At 41.3% G+C, this 23,859-nt stretch overlaps 1 protein-coding gene across 1 annotated transcript in view; it reads right to left on the bottom strand.

Annotated features, from left to right (window-relative positions):
- UNC5C (unc-5 netrin receptor C) overlaps positions 1-23,859 on the bottom strand; it is a 395,871-nt gene that overhangs the window by 93,583 nt on the left and 278,429 nt on the right. Inside the window, exon 4 of the mRNA XM_054723184.1 lies at positions 23,452-23,555. Within this exon, the coding sequence (XP_054579159.1) occupies positions 23,452-23,555 (104 nt within the window). The remainder of the gene's footprint in view (positions 1-23,451; positions 23,556-23,859) is intronic.

The following is a 23,859-nucleotide window of genomic DNA, read 5'->3' as shown; positions in this document are numbered from 1 at the left end:
AAAGGATTTGTTCTCATACTTTGTCAATGGATGATGTTGGGTAAGAAATCATTAGAAGGTTTGAAAAGATACTAAATATTTATAATAAAACCAGACATAATATCTTTTCTCATTATTTAATTTTATGGTAAAATTTTAGGTACCAACTTAAAATGTTACATATTTTATATATCTATACATATAAAGAGGTAATATGCTAATTGTCTGTTATGGTATCCCAGTAACGACCAATTTGCATATTGACAGACCAGCAGGAGGCTGTGCCCCAGCCAAGTTTCAGGGGGTCTGAGGAGAGTGCCTGACAGGAGCCTGGACTGCAAAGAAGGAAGAGGAAGCGGCCGGCCACAGGGAGCTCTTCCAATCCCCCTGCACGGACACCCTACCCCAGCCCCTGCATCCCTGGGGGTATGGACAGACACCCTACCCCAGCCCCTGCATCCCTGGGGGTATGGACAGACACCCTACCCCAGCCCCTGCACCCCCAGGGGGACGGGGAGGCTGACTGGATGGGGAGAAGACCCAGCCTCTGGGGTAGCTGCAGCCCGAACCTTCGACTCCTGATCTCTTCCCCCACCACCCCCGCCAGGGGTGCCCACAATAGCACACCGGTGACCACCCGTCAGCACCTCTGAGGCACCTGGGGCCCACGGCCTGCCGCTGCCCGGCCCCCTCTGCTGGGGCTGGGCATGACTCTCCTCCCTACAACTCCAGACCCAGGTGGAGGCAGGCCTGAGTGGCCCCCCAGGGTCAGACCCTTCCCCCGACAGCAGGAGCGCCTCTCCACAGTGGAAGGTTGCTGAACCTCGCTGGGGGTGTGGCTAAATCGGCCCTCCTAGCCTGCCTGGCTCGGCCCTGGCCCGGACCCCATCCCTCTCCAGGAGATTGGAGCCCCGCCCTGAGCAGGTACAGCTGTGAAACAGCCACGTACAATTTAAAGAATGGCGCTAAGCGGGAAGGTTTGACAGTTACTCCCCCTTTGGCCTCCCCGCCCCCCCTAGAATCCCCCTAATGCCTGGCCCCCCACCAGCAACTCCAGGGCTGCTGGCCAGAGCCCGCCCCTCCAAGGCCTGTGGAACCCTCTGCAAAGCTTCCATAGCTACAGTCCCAGGAAACAATCATGCCCTCCTCCCCTAATCAGCACCTGCTACCTGCAAGGGTACCCATGAGCTTAAAAATAACAATCCTGTCCAGTTTAGACATCACTTACTTGATGAAACATTTGTAGGTTTATTAGCTCAGAACCTCCTCATGACAACCCAGTGAGGTAGGCGGAGAAGAGACTACAATTCCCATGGTGTATGGGTATGTATTCAGAAATGAAGCTCAGAGAGTAAAAGTGTCAAGCCCAGTGGTTCCCAAGGTGCAGCACATGCCCCACGGCGGGGGGGTGGGGGGGGGGGGGGGGAGCAATTTGATTTTAAGTGGGGGAAATTCGAGAATGAGTTAACAGTGAATCAGTGAATTTTTTGCATTTCTTATGGTTCTAAGGGGCCTCATCTACAGCATATCCTACATAATAAAAGGCCAATAACCGAATGGTGGAATGACCGGTCTCTATGATGTGCGCTGACCACCAGGGGGCAGACACTTAACGCAGGAGCTGCCCCTGGTGGTCAGTGGGCTCCCACAGGGGTAGCGCAACTCAGCCAGAAGCCGGGCTCATGGCTGGTGAGCACAGTGGCAGTAGTGGGAGCCTCTCCCGCCTCCGTGGCAATGCTAAGGATGTCCTACTGATGGCTTAGGCCAGTGGTCGGCAAACTCATTAGTCAACAGAGCCAAATATCAACAGTACAACGATTGAAATTTCTTTTGAGAGCCAAATTTTTTAAACTTAAACTTCTTCTAACACCACTTCTTCAAAATAGACTCGCCCAGGGCGTGGTATTTTGTGGAAGAGCCACACTCAAGGGGCCGAAGAGCCGCATGTGGCTCGTGAGCCGCGGTTTGCTGACCACTGGCTTAGGCCCACTAAGCCATCAGTAGGACATGCCCCCAGGGCTCCCAGACTGCGAGAGGGTGCAGGCCAGGCTGAGGGACCCCCCACCCCCAAGCGCACGAATTTTGTACACTGGGCCTCTAGTTATATATAATAAAATATATGTATATATAAAGTCTTTTAGGTATATGCTAGCAAAAATTTGAAAATCACTGCACTAAGGCATGGGAACATGGCGATTTTGTCCTCAAGAGTGAACTCTATCAGGGGAGATTGAGGGAGGCTGAAATATAGGAAGACAAAATCACAGGATAATAAGAGCGGCAGTTGGAGGCCAGTGAATGGAACCCTCCATGTATTTCTCCCGGGTGCTTCTGCAGTTATGTATATTGCTTCCTTTTTGCATAAGGCCAATGAAATCTTGACAAAAGACACTTGAGTCTCAAGTACAAAAGTCTAGAGTTAAGACTCAGCTGTCCCATTCATCAGTTCTATGCTTTTAGGCAAGTCATGTAACATTATTAAACCTTATTTTTCTGTCTTTAGAATAAGAATACTAATATCTATCCTAACTCCCTCATAAGGTTCCTGTGAGATATGAAAATCATAATACGTAAAAGTATTTTTATGACTGCTGTACAACTTTAAGCTGGTATTATATAATTATTTTTCAAAAGAGTAAATAATTTATTTCAAGACATTATGTTAGTGTCTTTACTAGTTTAAATGACTTTTATAAATTAAGGTTTAAGTTTAATAAACAGGAAAGAATAATATCTGGTGCAAAATGAATGATATTTTAAAATGCTTTTACTGGGCACATTTTTTAACCTAACACATTCCCTTAAGTTCTGTCCTAAAGACATCTTCTTTTGGAGGACATCTGGATGCTGTGATCCACCCACATTAAATCTAACGAACATGCTGTGCGGTTTATTATTTTCTTAGGCAACATGCTTCCTGGTAAGGACGCTGAGCCTTGTGATATAGCAAAGATTTATCTTCACGTTGTGAGATATTGTTCCACACTCAATCAAGGAGGGACAAACAAAAATAAGGTCATCCTAATCTAGCTGAAAAGTGTTAGCAAATAGAAAAAGGAGAAAATGTACCCAGAAGACACAAATTTGAGGGTGTATGCATCACAGCCAAGACTATTCCCAACTCTGCCTTGCTGAACCTTGTAATTAGAAATTACACTCATTGGTCACTCTTCTACCTCCTAGGCTCTTTGAAACTCTAGTCCATCCACACATTTCTCAATATTTTGTGATCTTCCTTAATATCAGTAGATGCCATATGTGTGTTTTTTCTAGCAGAACAACGAAACCAAAAGGTATATAAACTCCTCTCCAAGGTCTTTCTTTCTTCTGAGTGTCAGGTCACCCACAAACATGCATATCTCTCCTCCATTCTAACAACAAACCATCAACAAATTTACCCCTTGACATGCCTGCCCTTCTCAACTACGGTTCCACATTCTCTTTCCCTTAGTGGCTAAAATGCTTGGAAGAGCAGAATATTCATAGTCTCCATCTATTCACCAACCCATCCACTCTTCAATTTACTGCTGCCCGGATTCACACTCACCACTCTACTCAAGCTCCCCTTTCAGAGATGACCAGTGGCCATCCTCACTCTCCAGTGCACGGGCATTTTCTCTCCCTCTGTTGTTCGGTTGCCACCTCGTTAGCTGTTCTTGCTCAAACCTCTTTCACTGGTCCCTTTATTTCATCCATTATTTTTGTATAGTTCTTTTCAGGAATCTCTTTAATTTTCTCCCTGTTTAATGTTACAGCAGTGGGTCTCAATTTTGTGCATTGGGATCACCTTGGGATCACCTTTTAAGACCTCCCCATACTTTGGGTCCCCCCCCCCACAGAGGATCTGATTTAATCTGGCTGATGAAGGACCTGGACATTGGTGGTGTTACATCTTCTCAGGTGATGCTACTGTTCAGCCAGGTTTTGGAACAACTGGCACACATTTGGCTGGGTGATCTCACTCACTCTCATGGCTAACTCAAACATCATTAACTTCAGTCAAAATTTTTGGCAAGCTCCGTTCATATTTTCCTTTATTTCCTAGATAATTCCATCTGGATGCTCAACAAATACCAAACACATAACAGGTATTGAGTTGACCTCAATATCTCTTCACATCAGTCCTTCTCTATAACCTTGGTCTTCCAGGTCTTCTTCCTAATTGGTGGAGTTATGATCCTCCTCCCGTTCTTATACTCAAAGCTTACAGTAGCACTCACACGTCTCTTCAATCTATTTCATTAGGTCATGAATTGTACCTAAAATGGTAGTATTCATAATTTAATGGAATAGCCATGCTCTGGCTATTGTGACACTATTTTAATTCTCACTAAAAAATAAATCTTAAAAATAGTAAATTCACCAAAACAATTTTCCATTGTGTCATTGTTTAACCTTGAAAACTTAATCCTACTCTCTAGATGTATTACACTTCCTGAATTGTCCTCAGCATGTGACTGTCATTAACATGGCCACTCAGACCTCTATATTTTTTGTGTACTCTACCCAGAATGCCTTTTTCTTCCTTTTCTGCTGAGAGAATTTCACTCATTCTTCAATATTGTCCTCAGGAGATGCTTCTTTTCTGTAGCCCTTTTTGTGTCTGCTAATTAGGGTCAGTGTTTTCCTTTCATATGCAGCTCTAGCATTCTTCACAAACCATTCATCGTACTGTACTGTAATAATTTGTGTAAAATTTGTGGACTCCTCCCATGGGAACCCTTGAGAACATAATTATGCATATGTATATGATACATTCAGTATGATACATTTGGACATATATTCATTTGTATATACACTGAGTGGCCAGATTATTATGATCTCTGAACGCATAATAATCTGGCCACTCAGTGTATATTCATTTTACTAGTATGTTCACGGTACCTAGCACAGAACCCCAACAGAAATGTTCAAATGCTTTGATTATTTACCCAATGAACATTTGTGGAGCAGGTACTAGGTGGCCTCACTCCTCCTGGTACCTAGGAATACAACAATAAATCAACTAATTCTCAAGAGAGAGAACAATATATGTAAATAAGTAAACATACTGGATAATTTCAGTGGTCTTAAGGACTAGGAAAAAAATAAATCAGCTTTATACCATGCTTTAGATCAGGAGTCAAAAAAACATTTTCTGTAAAGGGCCATATAGTAAATATTTTGGCTTTGTGGGCCATATGGTCTCTAAAGAGCAGCCATAGACAATATGTAAATAAATGAACATTGTTGTGTTTCAATAAAACTTTATTTAAAAAATTAGGTGGTGGGCTGTATTTGGACTGCAGGCTACAGTTTGCTGACTCTTGTTTTGAATGACAGGGAAGGCCTCTAGGACATGAATAGGACAATAGGACATGAATACCTAAAAAATGCTAATCATCCTGAGCCAGAGTGTTGCTGGTACAGGGAAAAGCAACTGCACACATTGTTGTTTGAGAAGCAGAAATAAGGCCTTTGTGATTGACATGTGGTGAAAGAAAGAATGAATGAATGTATGAACAGAGGCATGAATGAATGAAGTTTACCTACACAGAAAATAAAAACTACCATAAGCAACAAAATTTTGTAAAGAAGCATTGCCTAAAACGAGATATATAGCCACATTCAAAGAGAATAAACAAAGACATGATTGCACAATAAAGTAAAAGTCAGTAGGATCTACTCAAAATTGGCTCACTAATTAAGTATCTAGTAAACAGCTACTATGTAGCAAGGACTACTGCAGGTGCTAGAAATTAGACAAAACGTTTAATAATTACCACTTGCAAAGTTTCAATAACAATATTTTGATATCTAGAAGCAGAAAATGATTTCTAAGTACTAAGAAAGTATTGATTATTGCAGAACTAAGAGCAGTAATGTGACAAATAAAAAATATATGATCTGGGGTAGGGGAGGCTGGGGTAAGGTCAATTGGGAAAAAAAGGAGATATATGTACTAATATATGTAATACTTTAAACAATAAAATAAATAAAAAACAAAACAAAACAAAAATATGTGATCTGGATACATAGAGAACATACCAATTAACTTTATTTTAGAAAAATATTTGGAAAAAAATCTTAGACATCACTAAAATGAAATGTTTAAAAATTATTGACATATTCTGCCCTAACCAATTTGGCTCAGTGGATAGAGTGTTGGCCTGTGGACTAAAGGATCCCGGGTTTGATGCTGGTCAAGGGCACATACCCAGTTTGCAGGCTCGATCCCCAGTAGGGGGTGTGCAGGAGGCAGCCAATCAATGATTCTCTCTCATCATTGATGTTTCTATCTCTCTCTCCCTCCCTTTCCCTTCCTCTCTGAAATCAGTAAAAATATATATATTTTAAAAATTACTGCCGAAACCAGTTTGGCTCAGTGGATAGAGCGTCGGCCTGTGGACTGAAAGGTCCCAGGTTCGATTCCGGTCAAGGGCATGTACCTTGGTTGCGGGCACATCCCCAGTAGGGGGTGTGCAGGAGGCACCTGATCGATGTTTCTCTATCATCGATGTTTCTAACTCTCTATCCCTCTCTTCCTCTCTGTGAAAAATCAATAAAATATATTTTAAAAAAATTACTGATATATTCTAATTAAATGGACCTGCAATTGAGTTTAATTTCTCTTTTGCATTCTAAAATTCTAAATTTTTCATATTTCATGAAGTGTAGACAATAGCAACATGAAAAGAGAAAAATAATCATGATTACTTTTAGAAAACTGATGAGATGATGTAACACTTCTTAAATAAATAAATATTCCCAAAAGGTATCCTTGTTAGGATATGAAAATTGATCAGATATCATATCATTGTGATGAACTAAACTTCAAAAACATACATTCAATGAAACTTTTTTTTTTGGTTACAGGAAAAAACATGGGCTTTGGATTTGGTGAGATTTGGCAGAGTTTGCAGCATTGTGTTTGCTGTAAACTCCCCAAATCACAGTCCTCACCTGCACAAAGAGATGGACCTTCCTCCTGGTGTTGGGGGAGGACTTAATGAGATATGGAAGGAAAGGAAAGTAACTGGACTTAAGAAACAGTCAATACATTAAATTTAATTGCCTTTTCTCTAAGACTAAGGTGATCCAAACAAAGCTATATCTGCATCAATGTAATTTTTTAAATATATATTTTTACTGACTGCAGAGAGGAAGAGAGAGGGAGAGAGAGATAGAAATATCAATGAGGATTCCACATGTAAGTAATATCTTCTGGCATTATTTGTTGACTTATTTCACTGAGCACAATACCCTCTAGGTCCATCCATGTTGTTGCAGATGGCAAGATTTCACTATTTTTTTTTTATGGCTAAGTCATATTCCATATACAATGTACCACTTCTTTATCCATTCATCTAGTGTTGGACACTTAGGTTGCTTCCATATTTTGGCTATGGTAAGTAATGCTGCAATGAACATATGGATGACTATGTCTTTTTTATTTAATGTTTTGGGCTTCTTCAGATAAATATCCAGAAGTGGAATTGTTCAGTCCTTCTTTGTCTTTTGCTGTATAGCTTTACTTTAAAGTCTATTTTGTCTGGTATAAATATTGCTATCCCAGTTTTTTTTTTTAATTTCTTTATTGATTAAGGTATTACATATGTGTCCTCATCCCCCCATTACCCCCCAACCCCTCCACTCATACCCTCACCCCCCTGTTGTCTGTGTCCATTGGTTAGGCTTATATGCATGCATACAAGTCCTTTGCTTGATTTCTCCCCTTACCCCCACCCTCCCCTATCTTCCCTCTGAGGTTTGACAGTCTGATCGATGCTTCTCTGTCTCTGGATCTGTTTTTATTATCAGTTTATGTTGTTCATTATATTCCACAAATGAGTGAGATCATGTAGTATTTATCTTTCTCTGACTGGATTATTTCACTTAGCATAATGCTCTCCAGTTCCATCCATGCTATTGCAAATGGTAAGAATTCCTTCTTTTTTACCACAGCATAGTATTTCATTGTGTAGATGTACCGCAGTTTTTTAATCCACTCATCTGCTGATGGGCACTTAGGCTGTTTCCAAATCTTAGCTATAGTGAATTGTGCTGCTAGGAACATAGGGGTGCATATATCCTTTCTGATTGGTGTTTCTAGCTTTTTGGGATATATTCCTATAAGTGGGATCACAGGGTCAAATAGGAGTTCCATTTTTAGTTTTTTGAGGAAACTTCATACTGTTCTCCACAGTGGCTGCACCAGTCTGCATTCCCACCAGCAGTGCAGGAGGGTTCCTTTTTCTTCGTATCCTCGCCAACACTTGTACAGACTCACAGATACAGAGAACATTTTGGTGGTTGCCAGATGGAAGGAGGGTTTGAGGGCTGGGTGAAAAAGGTGAAGGCATTAAGAAGTACAAATTGGTAGTTACAGAATAGTTGTAAGAATGTAAAGTACAGTGTAGGGAATATAGTCAATAATATTGTGATAACCATGTATGTTGTCAGATGGGTACTAGATGTATCAGGTGATCATTTATATAAGTTACATAAATGTCGAATCACTCGGTTGTACACTTGAAACTGATATTGTATGTCAACTATAATTTAAAAATAAAAAATTATTTAAAAAAAAAGAAATATCAATGAGGAGAGAGAATCATTGATTGGCTGCCTCCTGCGCGCCCCACACTGGGGATTGAGCCCACAACCCAGGCATACGCCCTTGACCGGAATAAAACCTGGGACCCTTCAGTCTGTAGGCTGATACTCTTATCCACTGAGCCAAACCGGCTAGGGCAGTGGTCGGCAAACTCATTAGTCAACAGAGCCACAGTTTGCCAACCACTGGGCTAGGGCATCAATGCATTTTTTAAAATGTTTATATTGATTCTAGAGTGAGAGGAAGGGAGAGGGAGAGAGAGAGAAAAAAAAAAAAACAACCCAAAAATATCGATGTGAGAGAGAAACATCAATGGGCTACCTCCAGCCAGGGACTGAGCCTGACCAGGAATTGAATTGGTGGCCTTTTGGTGCATGGGATGATGCTCAACCAACTGAGCATGCAGGCCGGGCTGTATCACTGTATTTTAAACATTGAGGATTCAGTGTTGATAAGTGTCTCTATTAAGAATTACGTATCTTCAAATTCATAATACCAACCAGGAAAAACAAAACTGGGAGAAATCTAACTTTCATTTTACCACTGCATCGGGCTCTCTATACTGGTTTATGAGTCTTCATTCATAAAACTCTCCCGGTGAGGCAAGTTTCCTTATTTACAGCCTCATTTCCTTTTAGTGTACGTACCCGAAGAGCTGTCCTATTTCTAGCCTTCCTGTATGAGGAGTGGCTCCAGCTCTCAGAGTAGGAAGATAAAATGTTTAGAAGTCCCTCCAACAGTTAGGTCTTTCAGTTCTATTGGCACCTTCAGTCTGGCACAGAGTTCTCAAAACACTAACATGATTTTATTAATGAAGACCAGTGGTTCCCAATTTGATTTTGTTTTAGGACTGGAACATATTGGCCCCATACTGTGTGTTCATAGAAAAGGTTTATAAAACTGCCATCCCTTCCTCTGTGTGGCGTGATTTAAGGATCAACTTTTTTTTATGGCTCCTAGATGCATGGTTTTATAGTTTTACTGTTACTGATATTTTATAAAATCCAGAACTATTGGTTACATAAGTACTGCCCGGGAAAGAGAAGTTTGGCAGCAAAACATGGAAATTACTTTTCAATGGCTCAGGCTTCCATAACTTAATTTGAGAGGCTTCTCCAGCATTCAACAACCCCCATGTTTCAAAAATTCTGTATTATATCTTCCCTAAAAATGTAATTCTTCAGTTTAAATTTAATATTTGATTTATTTATCATCAGCGAAGACAGAGAAAAGTAGATTAACATTCCCAATGGGTTATCCATTTATAGCTCATAATAAGTATGGATAAATTATAACCCTCGATGTAATCTTGAATTCCCATACTCATTTTCTCACCTTTATTCCCTCCCCTCTCCTCTTCCTAATTTAACAGCATACAAGCTAGACCACTAAGACAGATTCCAACAATTCCAATGTTGTGTCTATGAAGGGGGAGACCCATTTACACAAGACCATTATTTTCCAAACATTTTGTATCTCCAGTAATTTTTTTCGTGTTTTACTACTAGAATTGTTTAGAACATAAATATGTTCATGTTTTATTACAAAAAATAAAGTACACATATTTTGGGTAGAATGATGCAATTACAACAAATCACAACCATCTCCTCTTTCTTGTTGTTTCATCTTTCCAACGCCTGGGCAAAAGGAACGTATTGCAGAATGATTCATATTAAGGCTTTCTAGGAATGTCTGATCCTATATCACATGCAGATATGTTAAACGTCTACTCTGAGTTGTTCCTTTGTTTTGTTCAGCAAATCAATGTCACAGTAAGAGAAAAAATATATAACCTGAAATTCCAGTCTTATTTCCTGACCAACTGTTTCTAAAAGAGCTGTAGTGAAAATATATTTGAAACCACAATAATACAGACATTATAACAACAATGATGATGCTTTATTTCTACATGACAAAAGTACATAGTTAAATATCATTAAATATCAGGAATGTGAGGCATATTTGCTACAGCATATATACTTTAAATTCTAAATTAAACAAAAAGCTTTAGCTAAAAAGTGCTTAAGATTTGCTTTGATTGTCTACAAGAAGACTAATGTGATGATTTCATAACTCTCTTTTCTATACCGTCAGAATCAACACAAGGGTAAAGGCATTATCATATTATGAAATAATTTGGCTGCATCTCCATCTTCTAAAACCCTGCCAAGTTGGACCACTAGTGCCAATAAGCCAAAGGAACACTATCAATTTTCTTTTAATCAGAAAGCTCCAAAGTTAAGACACAAGGAAACAGATAAGCAGAAATTGTCACAAACTATAAATCCAGTGGTGACTGACATATGTTTACAACACCTGCAATATAATCCTAAAGGCTGAATTTTTGTGATTTCTTTCGGTGTGATCTTTTATATCAATACTGCTGAATACTTTTGGAGAGTTTTAAATAATTCTACTTAAGAACTTGTTTCTCTCCATAGTTCAGGTTAAATAACATTACCTGCATTTTACTGATAGGGCAAGGTAATTTATTTTCTTTAATGGAAGGAAAGACCACTTAAATCCTTTGCAGAAGTTCTTTGGAGATAGTTGGACGTTGGTCAGGAAATTACAAACAATAAGAGATGTTCAGCCCCAGCCCGAGTAGCTATAGGCAACCTTTGTCCTTATGATGTATGAACTTTTTAACTGTGTGACTGGTTAAGGGATCGTCTAATCATATATGTCAATAATAAAGAGTAGAGCACCTTGCAGTTTTCTTTCCTATTCCACTCCCCTGTGAAAGACAGATGTGTTGTGTCTAATTATTCTCTGATTGGTATCGGGAGAAACATTAACATAATTGGCACATTTGTTCTAATTAACAGAGGGAAACTGCCACATGCCACCCAATATGAAGAGCGAGCCCAGCAACCATTAGCTAGAAAAATCCACATCTATCAGGAAGGTTACCATTGAACCCAAACTGGCCCTAAAGTCAGAATGCTGAGGGTACAAAGGACAGGGCAGAGCTGAGAAGAGTGTGCACACCTAAGAGAACGGAGACTGGGCCTAGAGTCATTGTGTGCAGCTACATTAATCAAACAAATGGGAAAAGCAATTATGTGGCAATTATCAAATGCACACTCAGCCAAGCCAAGCTTCTAGAAGAAGAATTAGTTAGAAGTTGGGAGTCTGCCAAGTTTTACTGACTGGTTTAGAAAGGGACAAGTTTGAAGCTTTTCCTGTAATTTGTTTGTCTTAACCTTGTCCTTTAGGCCACAGATTCTCAAATTTTGTGGTGTTTTAGAATCACCTGGGAAGCTATTAAAACTCTTGATGTCCAGGCTGCTCATCATACCTAGTAAATCAGCATTTTGGGGAGGGATATAGACATGAGTATTTTCTAATGATTCCTAGGTGATCCCAATGTGGATCCAAGTTCAAGAACGGGAACTGCAGGCTGGTTCTGATGCTCTTGCTAAAATGCAGATTTTGATCAACTGGCCTGGGGTGGGGCGGTTTGAGATTCTGTCTTTCTAAGAAGCCCCCAGGTCGTGGTAACATAGATAATCTATGCATGACACTTTGAATAGAAAGGCCTTGACAATTCTAACAGATAACTATAGCGAATAAACCTCTATAGACTTTCACCAGATAATGTTTAGCTCCAACTGTTCCAGAGTTTGAAATCCCAGAATTATTTTCTTCTGGTTTCTCACAATGGAAACAGGTTTCTTACCACCCCTTGAAGGTACCTTCATATGACCAAGAAAGTCTTCATTATATGATGCGAGTGAATTTTACCCATAAAAGTTGTGGATAAAAAGTGTCTTAACGAATGGATAAAAAGCTGTGGTTCATATATACAATGAAATATTACTCAGCCATAAGAAATGATGAAATCTTACCATTTACGACAGCATGGGTGGACCTAGAGGCTATTATGCTAAGTGAAATAAGTCAGAATGGGAAAGACAGATACCATATGATCTCTCTTATATGTGGAATCTAAAGAACAATATAAACAAACAAGCAAAATGGAAACAGACTCATAGATGCAGAGAACAGACTGATGGTTTTCAGAGGGGAGGGGAGCTGGGGGCTGGATGAAAAAGGTGAAGGAATTAAGAAGTACAAATTGGTAGTTACAAAATAGTTACATCACGGGTATGTAAAGTACAGCATAGGGAATATAGTCAATTATATTTTCATAACTATGTGTGGTGCCAGGTGGGTACGTGCAATATCAGGAGGGGGGACACTTGGTAAAATGTATGATTGTCTTAACCACTAAGATGTACACCTGAAACTAATATAAAATGATACTGAATGTAAATTGTAATTGAAAAAAAAGGAAGAAAATGAAAGTGAAAAACATGCAGCCAAGTGATTAATGTCTATATCCAACTCAACAAATAAAGAGTATTACCATGTAAAAAGAAGAGTCTTAAAATATAAGAAGCAGAAGGCCATTTTAAAAAGTATGCAAAGAATTCCTTACTCCCATGCTATCATGGAGACTGTTCTAGATGTTCTCTCTGGTCAAGAATCCAAGGCTGCTTTGTTTATGTAGCTATTTCCTTCTCAGATTTGCAATAAAATAAGGTGCTCATTTAATGTGCTGACCACTGTCCAATATACTTTGCCCCCTTTCAGTAGGTTTATAAAAGTATGTGTATTTTTAGGCTTGAAAAGGGTTGGTCTTTAAAACAGTTAAAGTCATATCTCTAGATAATTGCAAAAAATAGCCAAAGGATAAAAAACAAGCATGTGGAAATTGTAGTGACATTTTGCTCAGTTGTTGTAACTTCTGTAAAGGGAAAGGATTTGCTAAGAAAGGGAATTTGTTTTCCTGCTGGGGAAACACTCCCTTAATTGCACATATGCCTGGCTCATTGCTTTTGAGAGCTGAGTGTTCACAGACCATATTGGAGAGGGAAACTTGTCTTAAAACTTGTCCATTTCTAAAACCTAAGTTTGACTATGAGGATATAAAAGTGTGTTGATAAATGAATAGTGGAAACTACCAAAGAACCCAAAAGTAGAATGACTATACCTAATACCTTCCAAGGGAACAAAATGGCACTGAAAAGTCCTCAACATGCTAAATTTTCCAGGGTAAAAGGGCTATAAATTGACTAATCCATGGACAGTTCCTAACCAGTCTTTGCTATCAACTTCCCTTTCAGGATAAGTAACTCTTAGCATTTCTCCTTATTTACCAACTAGAGGCCTAATGCATGAAAATTCGTGCAAGAGTAGGCCTTCCTTCCCCCAGCTGCTGGCACCAGCTTCCCTCCAGCACCCAGGATCCAGGCTTCGATCCGGCTGTTGGCAGGCACTCAGGACCTGGGCTTCACTCCGGCCCCAGCTTCGTCCGGATGGACGTCTAGAATGATGACCGGAAGCACGTTTGGTCTAATTAGCATATTACCCTTTTATTATTATAGATTAAGAATGTTTATCAGTAGATGAGTGGATATAAAAGCTATGGTACTGCCTGGCTATAAAAAAGAAGGAAATATTACCTTTTGTGATAGCATGGAGGGACCTGGAGAGTATTATGCTAAATAAAATAAGCCAAACAGAGAAAGACAAATACCACATGATTTCACTTATATGTGGAATCTAATGAGCAAAATAAGCTTACAAACAGAACAGAAACAGGCTCACTGATACAGAGAACAGACTGCAGCTGTCAGAGGGGAGGAGCATTGGGGGGCTGGGTGAAAACAGTGAAGTGACTAAGCAAAACCTCATAGACACACACAAAACCTCATAGACACAGACAAAAGTAGGGTGATTACTAGAGGGAAAGGGGGAGGGAGCTGGGAGGTTGAAGAGGGTAAAGGTGGATAAATGGTGATCGAAAGAGACTTGACTTTGGGTGATGAAGACACACACATACACACACACACACACACACACACACACACACAGCGTGTTCAAGACCCTGGCTAAGTCTGACCACCTGTAGAAAATACTGGCTTTTGCTCTCTGTGACTGCCATTTTTCATCCACAATGAATTTGTAGTACATATTGACTAGAGGCATATGGAGAATCATTAAAAGAAGTTCCAAAGCTAGACAATTTATGGAAGTAGCATGAATTTTTTCAAGAAATAAAGTCTGTGGAAATAAAAGGCCTTTTTGCCCTGTGATGATAGGCACACCCAGGTCATTGCCTGTTGCCGAGAGAGACCGTGTGTGAAAATAACTGAGACCTACTGACCACAGATGTGAGGTCATCGAAGGAAAGCTCACTCTGGTGAGTCTACTGAGCTCTAACATGGGAGGTTTCACTTTCTTCTGAAAGGCCAAGTAGTTTCTAGATTTTGTTTATTTAATAAAGTCAAATTTAAAAACGATGTTCAGAGTTTTTTCTTCCACAGGAATGAAAATAAGCCCTTAAGCTCCACATTTCTTTCATCTCATCTACTGTAGGGAGCGGTTATAGGGTTAAGCCTTGGACTGACCTGCTGGCAAAGTTGCCAACAAGTCCCAGCTTGGAGGGCACAGCCCTCTAAGCATAATTAAGTTTGATCTTGTGACTGCTCCCTAGATCTTTCCTGGGTAGCTAATGGGCTGTGGGAGGGGCAGCAAGTGCTGCCAAAACAAGTGAAACTTACAAGAACATTGTAAATTACCTTGCTTACCTCTGACTATAAAATAAACCATCAGCTTGCAGTCTGGATCTGTTCTGTGGCCTCAGCCAGGCACAGAAGATCCACCTAGACCCAGCTTATTCTCTTTGTCTGTCTTTTCTTCATCCTTCACCTGCCCTCCCTCAGGCTCGCCGAACCCTTGGCTGTGCTGGCGTGGCACAGTCTACTCTCTCCCTATGACCAGCAACTGTCTCCCCTTGCTTGGGTTAAGGCAAGATGTCCCAAACAGTGTCCCTGCTTCCCATCTCACACTTCCAAAAGCTGTTTTCAATAGAGCAGGAAAAGTTATCTTTCAAAGACATGCATTAGGACAGGATAAACCCTTACTGAAGACCTCCAATGAAATTTCATGCACTCAACAACAACTCCAAACCCCTCACCAGGTCTGTAAGTCCCCAAGCTCATCCTGCGCACTTTAACTGAAGGTGTCCTGCCCTTGTCATAGCTCAGTGTCTCAGAGACTAGCCTCCTTTTTCATCGGTAACCACATCAGTTCCTTCTGAGTCTCTTCCCCCTACCTGGAGTTTATTGACCCAGATCTTTTTCAAGTCTGGCTCTTTCCTATAGTTCAGATCTCGGCTCAGACATTATCTCCTCAGATAGATTCTCCTTGGATTGCAAAGTGACTCCTAATCCCCAGCAACCATCAGCCTCTCAGATATCATCTTGTTCCATTTCCTCTAATTTGTAGTGACTGACAATATATTTCTCATTTATTTCTATTCTTATTTAGTGTTTTGCTTCATTTTATTAGATTTTAGGGACTTGGACTAGACTTGTATCTCCTGCAGCTAGAAGAGTGTTGGGTGTACAGTGAATGGAGAATAAATATTTCTTGACTAAATGAATTAATGATTTTTAAAACACTACATTTTGGCCCTAGCTGGTTTTGCTCAGTGGTTTGAGCATTGGCCTGGGGACTGAAGGGTCCCAGATTCAATTCCAGTCAAGGGCACCTGTCTGGGCTGTGGACTCAATCCCCAGTGTGGGGCACACAGGAGGCAGCTGATCAATGATTCTCTCTCATCATTGATGTTTCTATCTCTCTCCCACTCTCTTCCTCTCTGAGATCAATAAAAACGTATTACAAAATAATAAAATAAAAATAAAAAAACTATAGGCCCAAAGAAACTATGTATGTGCAGAAACCAGGACACAAATCCTATATAATAAAAGGCTAATCTGCAAATAAACCAAACGGTAGAACAACTGGAACAACCGAACAACTGAACAACCGATTGCTATGACATGTGCTGACCACCAGGAGGCATGCGTGGAACATGGCGGGCATCGGCTGTGGTGGGATGGTGGAGCAGGTAAGCGGGTTGCCAGACCAAGGCGGGGTGCTGGTTGCAGCCATCAGGGCGAGCTTCCGGTGGTTACTGAAAATTCTTTTCTCTTGTGTGCCATGGTCCCACCCGATGCTTGTATCCACTGCCAGTGCCAGAACCACTGCTTGCACTCACTGCTGGCGCCCTGTGCCAGCCCCGATCGCTCGGTGCCGTCAGCGGGTGTGAGCGGCAGCCCCAATCACACCTCAGGGCTTCTCCACCTCCTCCTGCTCCTGAGGGGAGATCGGGGCTGGCAGCCGCCACTCACACCTGCTGCCGGTGCTGGAGCCGCCTCTTGCACCCGCAGCTGGTGCTGGAGCTGCCACTTGCACCTGCTGCTGGTGCCCAGTGCCGGTCCCAATCGCTTGGCGCCATCAGTGGGTGTGAGCCACTGCTGGCCCTGATCGCCCCTGAGGGCTTCTCCACCTCCCCTTGCTCCTGAGGGGCGATCGGGGCAGCAGCTGCTGCTCGCACCCACTGATGGCACTGGCCCCACTCACACCCGCTGCTAGTGCCGGCCCCAATTGCTCCACGCCTTCAGCGAGTGCGAGTGGGGCTGGCACTGTGAGCACATGAGAGCGGCGGTGGTGGGATCAGGGCTGCCCGCTGACAGGGGACCAGGGGCACGATGGGAGGGTCCCTGGGTGGGTGTGCGGAGGATGGGCCAAGACCCACCCTGTACCCACTGCAGCCTTGCAGCCCACAGTTCCTTTCAAGGTGCACAAATTCGTGTACTGGGCCCCTAGTATATTATAAGTCAGAGAAGGTTTATTATTTCTTATTGTTTTTTAAAAAAGTGATGCTGATATTATTTAATTTTATTATTATTGTAAATTTGGTTTACTTGGTTATCTGGGCTTGCAGTAATCTTTGTGTATATCTATATATATAAGAGACTAATATGCAAAGTGTCCCTGTGGGAGTTCGACCGGGAGTTCTACCGCTCACTATGATGTGCGCTGATCACCAGGGGGTGGCACAGAACGAAGGGATGCCCCAGCCGGCAGCTGGCAGGCGGGGAAGGGAGGCCCCAGCTGGCAGCCAGAAGGCCCCCATCGGCCCTGATCGCCAGCCAGGCCTAGGACCCTACCTGTGCATGAATTTTGTGCACCGGGCCTCTAGTTATATATAAAGGACAGATAATGACAGAAAAACATGGGGTTACTAGAATAAAGAGGTGACAATGGCTGCCCTGGCCAGTGTGGCTTAGTTAGTTGGGCAGTCCCGAGCACTGAAAGGTTGTTGGTTGGGTTCCTGGTCAAGGCACATGCCCAGGTTCTTGGCTCGACCTTCAGTGGGGGGCAAGTAGGAGAGTGTAAACTATGTTACACTCTCACATCGATGTTTCTCTCTCTCCCTTTCCCTTCCTTTCTCTTTAGAAATCAATAAAAACTATTTTTTTTAAAGTGACAATGGCAAACATCGATGGGACCAATGCAAAGCTTGCCAGCTGACTATGTTCGGGGAACTTAATACTTGAGCAAACCTGTTTGCAGGGCTGATAATCATCTCAAAATCAAACCCCTTCTTGTTGGTATATGCATGCTAGGAGAACATTCCAACAGGTGTTAGTGGGCACGGAAAGCAATGTCTCTTTCCAAATTAGTATTCAAACTCTCTTATCTCTAAATCTCTTCTGCTTGCAAAGAATAGAAAGCACAGCTCCGGAGACAATGCACCTGCATGGAAATGCGGCAACATGAAGCTCCAGTTATGAGGAATGGCAGCGAAGCATGCACGCCTCTCATGAAACAAAGTGTTCAGTGGCCACATTAATAATCAATTAGCCGGAGAGCCACCTGATGCTGCTCATTTGGCTGAGCCTCCAGCGGCCAGCAGCTTTTTGCTCTGGCAGTATCGGCTTTTAAAAAATCTGTTCCCTGTTTATCAGGACTAAACCCGGCGAAATAATCTATTCCTTTGCATGTCACCCCATATTTCCCCACTTGCTAATTAAAGATGCAAATGTTGATAAATAAGATGCCATTTTTGGAGCACAACTGGGTCAATAAGTTGAACACTGTGCCCTGTGCCTCCAATTAAACTCCTGTGAGAAATAGCTCTATTATAATTAGAGGAGCAATTACCCCCTTGTTAAAGGTGAAACAAATCGCGGGTTTTAGTGCAAAATTCAGTGTCGTTCCTTCTGCCATGCCAACAAACCTTGTATCCATTGCTGTCCTGATCCCGGTACTCTCCAAAGGAGACAATCCAAGGACATAAAGCATCTCTGGGTGCATTTCTGGCTCACCAAGTGACAGCAACATTTTCTAGGCATAAACTCCAAGGAGCAAAGAGGGGTTCATTTCATAGAGTGCCGGGGTTCTGCGGGCGGAGCCGCCCCGCGCCTGCGCATGGGAGCATTCATTTCCTGGCTTCTTCAGGGAGATGGGGAGGTTTCTGTTGAAAGCGGGGTAAATGCCTCCCCAGAATATTTTTGCAGAGATCCTAGCAAAAGAGTTATCAAAAATACTGAGCCATACCACCTTAGAGTATTTCTAGTCATTCTTTTTCTTTCTTTCACTCAGTCTAGACTTTTAACTTTAATATGATTGCTATTAACCTGCCCTATAGTCCTCGAACGAAAGTAACTCTCAATGGCCTTTTAGTTCCCGTCCTGGTGGGCTGGAACCTTCGCTGCACACTGCGTTCTCTCTGTAGGTTGCATCGTCAGAGGTGACAAATACCCTTTTTCTGGAATGTTCCATTCCCCGAGTTGCAGCCTCTGTGCCACATCCATTGGGGACTCTTTATTTCTTAGTTAAACATACTTAAGAGAATCTACTAAGGAACCTACAGTCAGCTGGTATTAGAGATAAACATAAAAACCCCTTTTGCTCCTATTTTATTGCCATCTAATTAGGCAGCCAAGGAGTAAACAGACACATTTGAACACTAGTCGCAGTCAGAGCTATTTAAAGTCATGGTACAGAGGGGCTGACATTCAGCCAGTCACACTGGTTGGTCCACACCAAGTGTTGAGTACCATCGTTCTGTATCTGCTGCTAAATAACGGGGTGCCCCCCCCCCCCCCGTGTGCCCGTTGACTCCCTGGGATTAACCAGCTGAAGTGTTTATAGCTGTCCTAGCACAAGGCCCTCGGACCCTGCCCCGTGTTAAGGAAGCAGCGTGCTTGTTAAATATTTTATTTAATTTAAATACGTTTTTATGGATTTTAGAGAGAGAGGAAGGGAGAAGGATAGAGAGAGAGAAACATGGATGAGAGAGAGACATCCATGGGCTGCCTCCTCCATGCCCCCCTACTAGTGATGGAGCCTACCACCTGGGCGTGTGCCCTGACCGGGAATTGAACTGGTGACCTCCTGGTTCATGGGTCAACGCTCAACCACTGAGCCACACTGGCTGGGCTGTTAAATATTTCGAATACATAAAATAGATATAAAGACAGGGCTTAGAAAGGAGACCAGAGGAGGAAACCACCAGGTCTAGAGCCCTGAACCACGGTGCCCACTACATCGGGTTCCTTCACCAATGACTACTGAGACCAGTCTTAGTCAAAACTGTCACCCCCTGGAGACATGGAGCAGAAGGACCCTGGTTGGGCCTTTTTCCTCCCCTGAGGCTTTCCTTGTCATCTCTTTCCCTCTCTCTGAAAAGAACTACCGGCAGTACCCCCAGCCCAGATTTCCTCACACTCAGGAAATAAGAGGGCTGGGCCAGTCTCGTGGGATCATGATGACTAAATGGAGAACTGTAACTTTAAAAATCAGAGTAAGGACAGCAGTACACCGTGACCTGTTGTAGGTATTGGTCATCGATACATGATACGTTTACATTAATAAGGGCGTTTCCTTGCTTTTCAGCTCACAATACCTTCCTCTGTAGCATTTACGGATTCTAACCAGAGCAACTGGCTGGAGAGCACAGGAGGGCATCTTGGTGACCCTTCATAGGACAGAGGCTTCGCCCCTCACACCCGCAGCTCCCGGCAGAGGTACAATGTGCTCAGTGACTGTTTTGAATTCTAGAGGTTGAAGTCAGTGTTCTGTGAATCAATAGGTGATAACAGAATGCTAGCACTAATCATGGCTGATATTTCTTGAGTGCTTTCTACATGTTTGCATATATTATCTCATTTAAATCTTACAACTATGTTCTGGATAGGCACTATCATTATCTCCATTTTGTGACTAAGGAAACTTCGGTAAGGAGAACTGAAATACCTTGCTCAAAGTCAGAGTTTGAAATGGTGATGGGTTGGGCTTAAACCTAGAGTTTTGTAAGGAAATTAGTTTAATATTCTGCAGTTAAGACTAAAGCCAAAAGAGGGGAGGAAGTGAAATGTTATTTATTACCTCAGACTGCCTCTGACATTATTTGCACCAAACAGGTACCATTTAACTTAAGATTAGTAGAGTTCTTTAGAAACTTACCAACTTGCATGGAAGAAAGAAAATCATTGCTTTCTGAAAATCATTCTGCAAAGAATGTACCTGACTACTTCTCCAATGGAGTGAAACATAAACCAAAGATCAATGGACTCCATGTGTTCATTGAGCATTTACTATTCCAATCCTACAGCATCACTTGCCTTTGGCACAAAAGGAGCAAAAATTCTTGCCCCTATGGCCTGATAGCTTAAGGACAGATTTTATTCATGGTAAAACATAAGAGTTTTACCTGCTGGTTTTTCTTTAAGATTAATATTCCACCCTATGCTACTTTTATGCATTTAGATTCCTCAAAAAAATAAACAGAATATTAAATAATAACTGCATTTATCATTAAGTTAAAATAATCTTATGATCTTTAAACTCACAAAGTTACATTTCATCCCTTTTTTTAAAAAAATTTTATATGCCACTCTTGAGTAAATCATCATTGTAATGTGTCACATTAAGATACTCATTAGGTTCCAGATCTTGGTGATTCAAAGGGTTTGAAAATAATCTACATAGGAGTATATTAGCCTGCTTTCCAGTATGTGTGTTTGATCATTCCTCTGACTTCAAAAAAAGGAAAGCACATTACATATAGCTCTTTGAATGCCAATGGGTATATGATTTTTGAGCTTGCCAAGTGTTAATTGGTCTCTTCCCCAGTGGTGATACAAGTAAAATTTATAGCCATTTCACTTGCAGTCACGAATCTTTTACTCCTTAACAAAGTGAACCACTAAAACATGAAGAAGTTACTAAGCTCTTTCACTGAACATCTTTGTAGCAATCAGCTATCTTTAAGAAACATCAAGTCAAAATGAGGCTATGGATACCTATGTTCCCCAGAATGTGTTTTGGTCTTTAAGGTAGTTTAGTGGATGAGTTTGCATTAGAATTTTAGAAATACAATTAGGAGACAGATGCACTATTGTAATACGTGAAATGAAATATTCACTGGAGTTGCCTCCTTCCTAATCACAGTAAGTCATTTTGCATGTCAGGGTTGGAAGATCATTTGGTATGGTTGGGAAAAGCAGCTCTAACTATGCAAAAATCTCTGATAAGATGCTAGAAAATGCCATGGAATGCCAGTTGCAAGGCAAAAATAGCTCTCTTATTTCAAAGTAAAAAAAGAAATTTTATTAAGAGTGTCACTTTGTGTCTTTTCATTGACACATGAAGATATGAATGGCTGTGACAGAAAAATTGAGTCGTTTTATAAAGGCACTGCCTAAATTTCTAACTAATTCATTATTATTAAATAGTGAAGAGCAATCAGATGTTTAATTTTGTTGCCCATGGGACCAGTTAACTGAGCTGGCTCCCACCTTTGCTTGAACCTTCAGAAAAGTAAAAAACAACGGAAACCTAATAGTAAGTACACTGTTAGCTATTAAACAGTTTTTTTGGACAAGTTGTAAGTCAAAGTAGTAGTATTTTGCAATTTCTTAGATACGGATAATTCAGGGCTTATTTTTACAAAATATCAGCTGACCCATAGTTAGGTCCAAATTGTAACAATTTCAGAAATGCCTCTTTCCGTATATGCGATAACAAGTAAAAATCCCAAAGGACTCAAGGTAGTTTGGAGGCTAACAAGATCCACCAACCAATTGACAACTATGTCATTTGTCAAATTAAAGTTTTTCTGGGCTTCTAGGATACTGGATCGGCTAGGGTAATAGTGTCTTCATGCATATTAGGATGTTTCCCAATAATCATAAAAGGGTGATCTTTTTCAGTTTGTTAAAATTATTTGTTAACAAACAAAAGACACGGTGTTAGATGATTTTCCTCCATAGTATGCTCTAGGATGATGGGAGTATCTCAAGAAGAGCATGGTGCTCTTTGGTAGGCCTGTCCCCCCTAGACAGGCATTTTAAAAGAACACTGGATTGCATGGTGCTAATGAAAAGTCATGATATGAATCGGATTCATAATACTTCATTGGCAATCGATAGGCTTTGTTTTAGCAAAAACAGAAAATGAACATGAAGAGTTTGATGGAAAGCTTATAGGTTGAAATTAATTGACACTTGTCATTCTTTAAGCATGTTTTTATTCCTGGTGTATGAATATGGCTCTTAGGTATATGTTCATGATTAGATCATGGAATAGGAAATACATATGTGGAGTGCACAGACTACCAACACACACACATACACACACACACATGTATACACACATACGTTTTGCATATTTATCAAGAATAGTACTAAAATTGATGGTACATTTTTAAGATATACCATTCTCTCTATGATAAGCTCCAGATAAAATAAAGCAGGATTTCTGAGTTCTTGAAAGAGAATGACAAAAATCAAACCACACTGACTGGCTTTGTCCAGTGGGGCATTCTAATTGACTCCCAAGTCATTAATCAGTTCCCAATCAATCTATTTTGCCAGCAGCAGGCAGTTAGGACTCCATTACCAACCATTCATCATTCCATATCCTAATTCACTGCGCCATTAGCCACGGATTAGGCCTCTGTTAGAATAACTCAGTGCCAGTTGCTAAATGCAAAGAATTTTTGTTACCTCTGCCACTGGGATCCCTTCAGGTGGTCGACACTGGAGCAAAACTTCCTGTTCCAAGGATACTTCCTTCCCCAGGGGCTCCTGCTCAAACGTCTTGCGTAGATCTGGAAAGCGGAGGCAATGAAATTCATGACAAAGCTAATCTGCATGTATTCATCTATAGAAAGTGCAATAAACTTTTTCCAGTTTTTTATTTCATGTGCCTTTTTTTAAACCACATGTTGTTAATACTGTACTGCCACCTGGGTGACTATATTCTGAGTGGTGGAAATTATGAAACTCAGAGATTATTAACAGTTCCTACTTTAATCTTCACTGGAATGCTTTGAAGATCATATTAACAATTAGTGAAATTCTTTCCTTGCATTTCGTTATGATGATGATGATCTCGTTTTTAATCAAAAGAAC

The sequence above is a fragment of the Eptesicus fuscus genome, chromosome 2 (assembly GCF_027574615.1).
Source record: "Eptesicus fuscus isolate TK198812 chromosome 2, DD_ASM_mEF_20220401, whole genome shotgun sequence".
In the NCBI taxonomy this organism is placed as follows: domain Eukaryota; kingdom Metazoa; phylum Chordata; class Mammalia; order Chiroptera; family Vespertilionidae; genus Eptesicus; species Eptesicus fuscus.
Note: the sequence above shows the minus strand (reverse complement) of the source record. Positions and strands in the feature narration are given on the sequence as shown.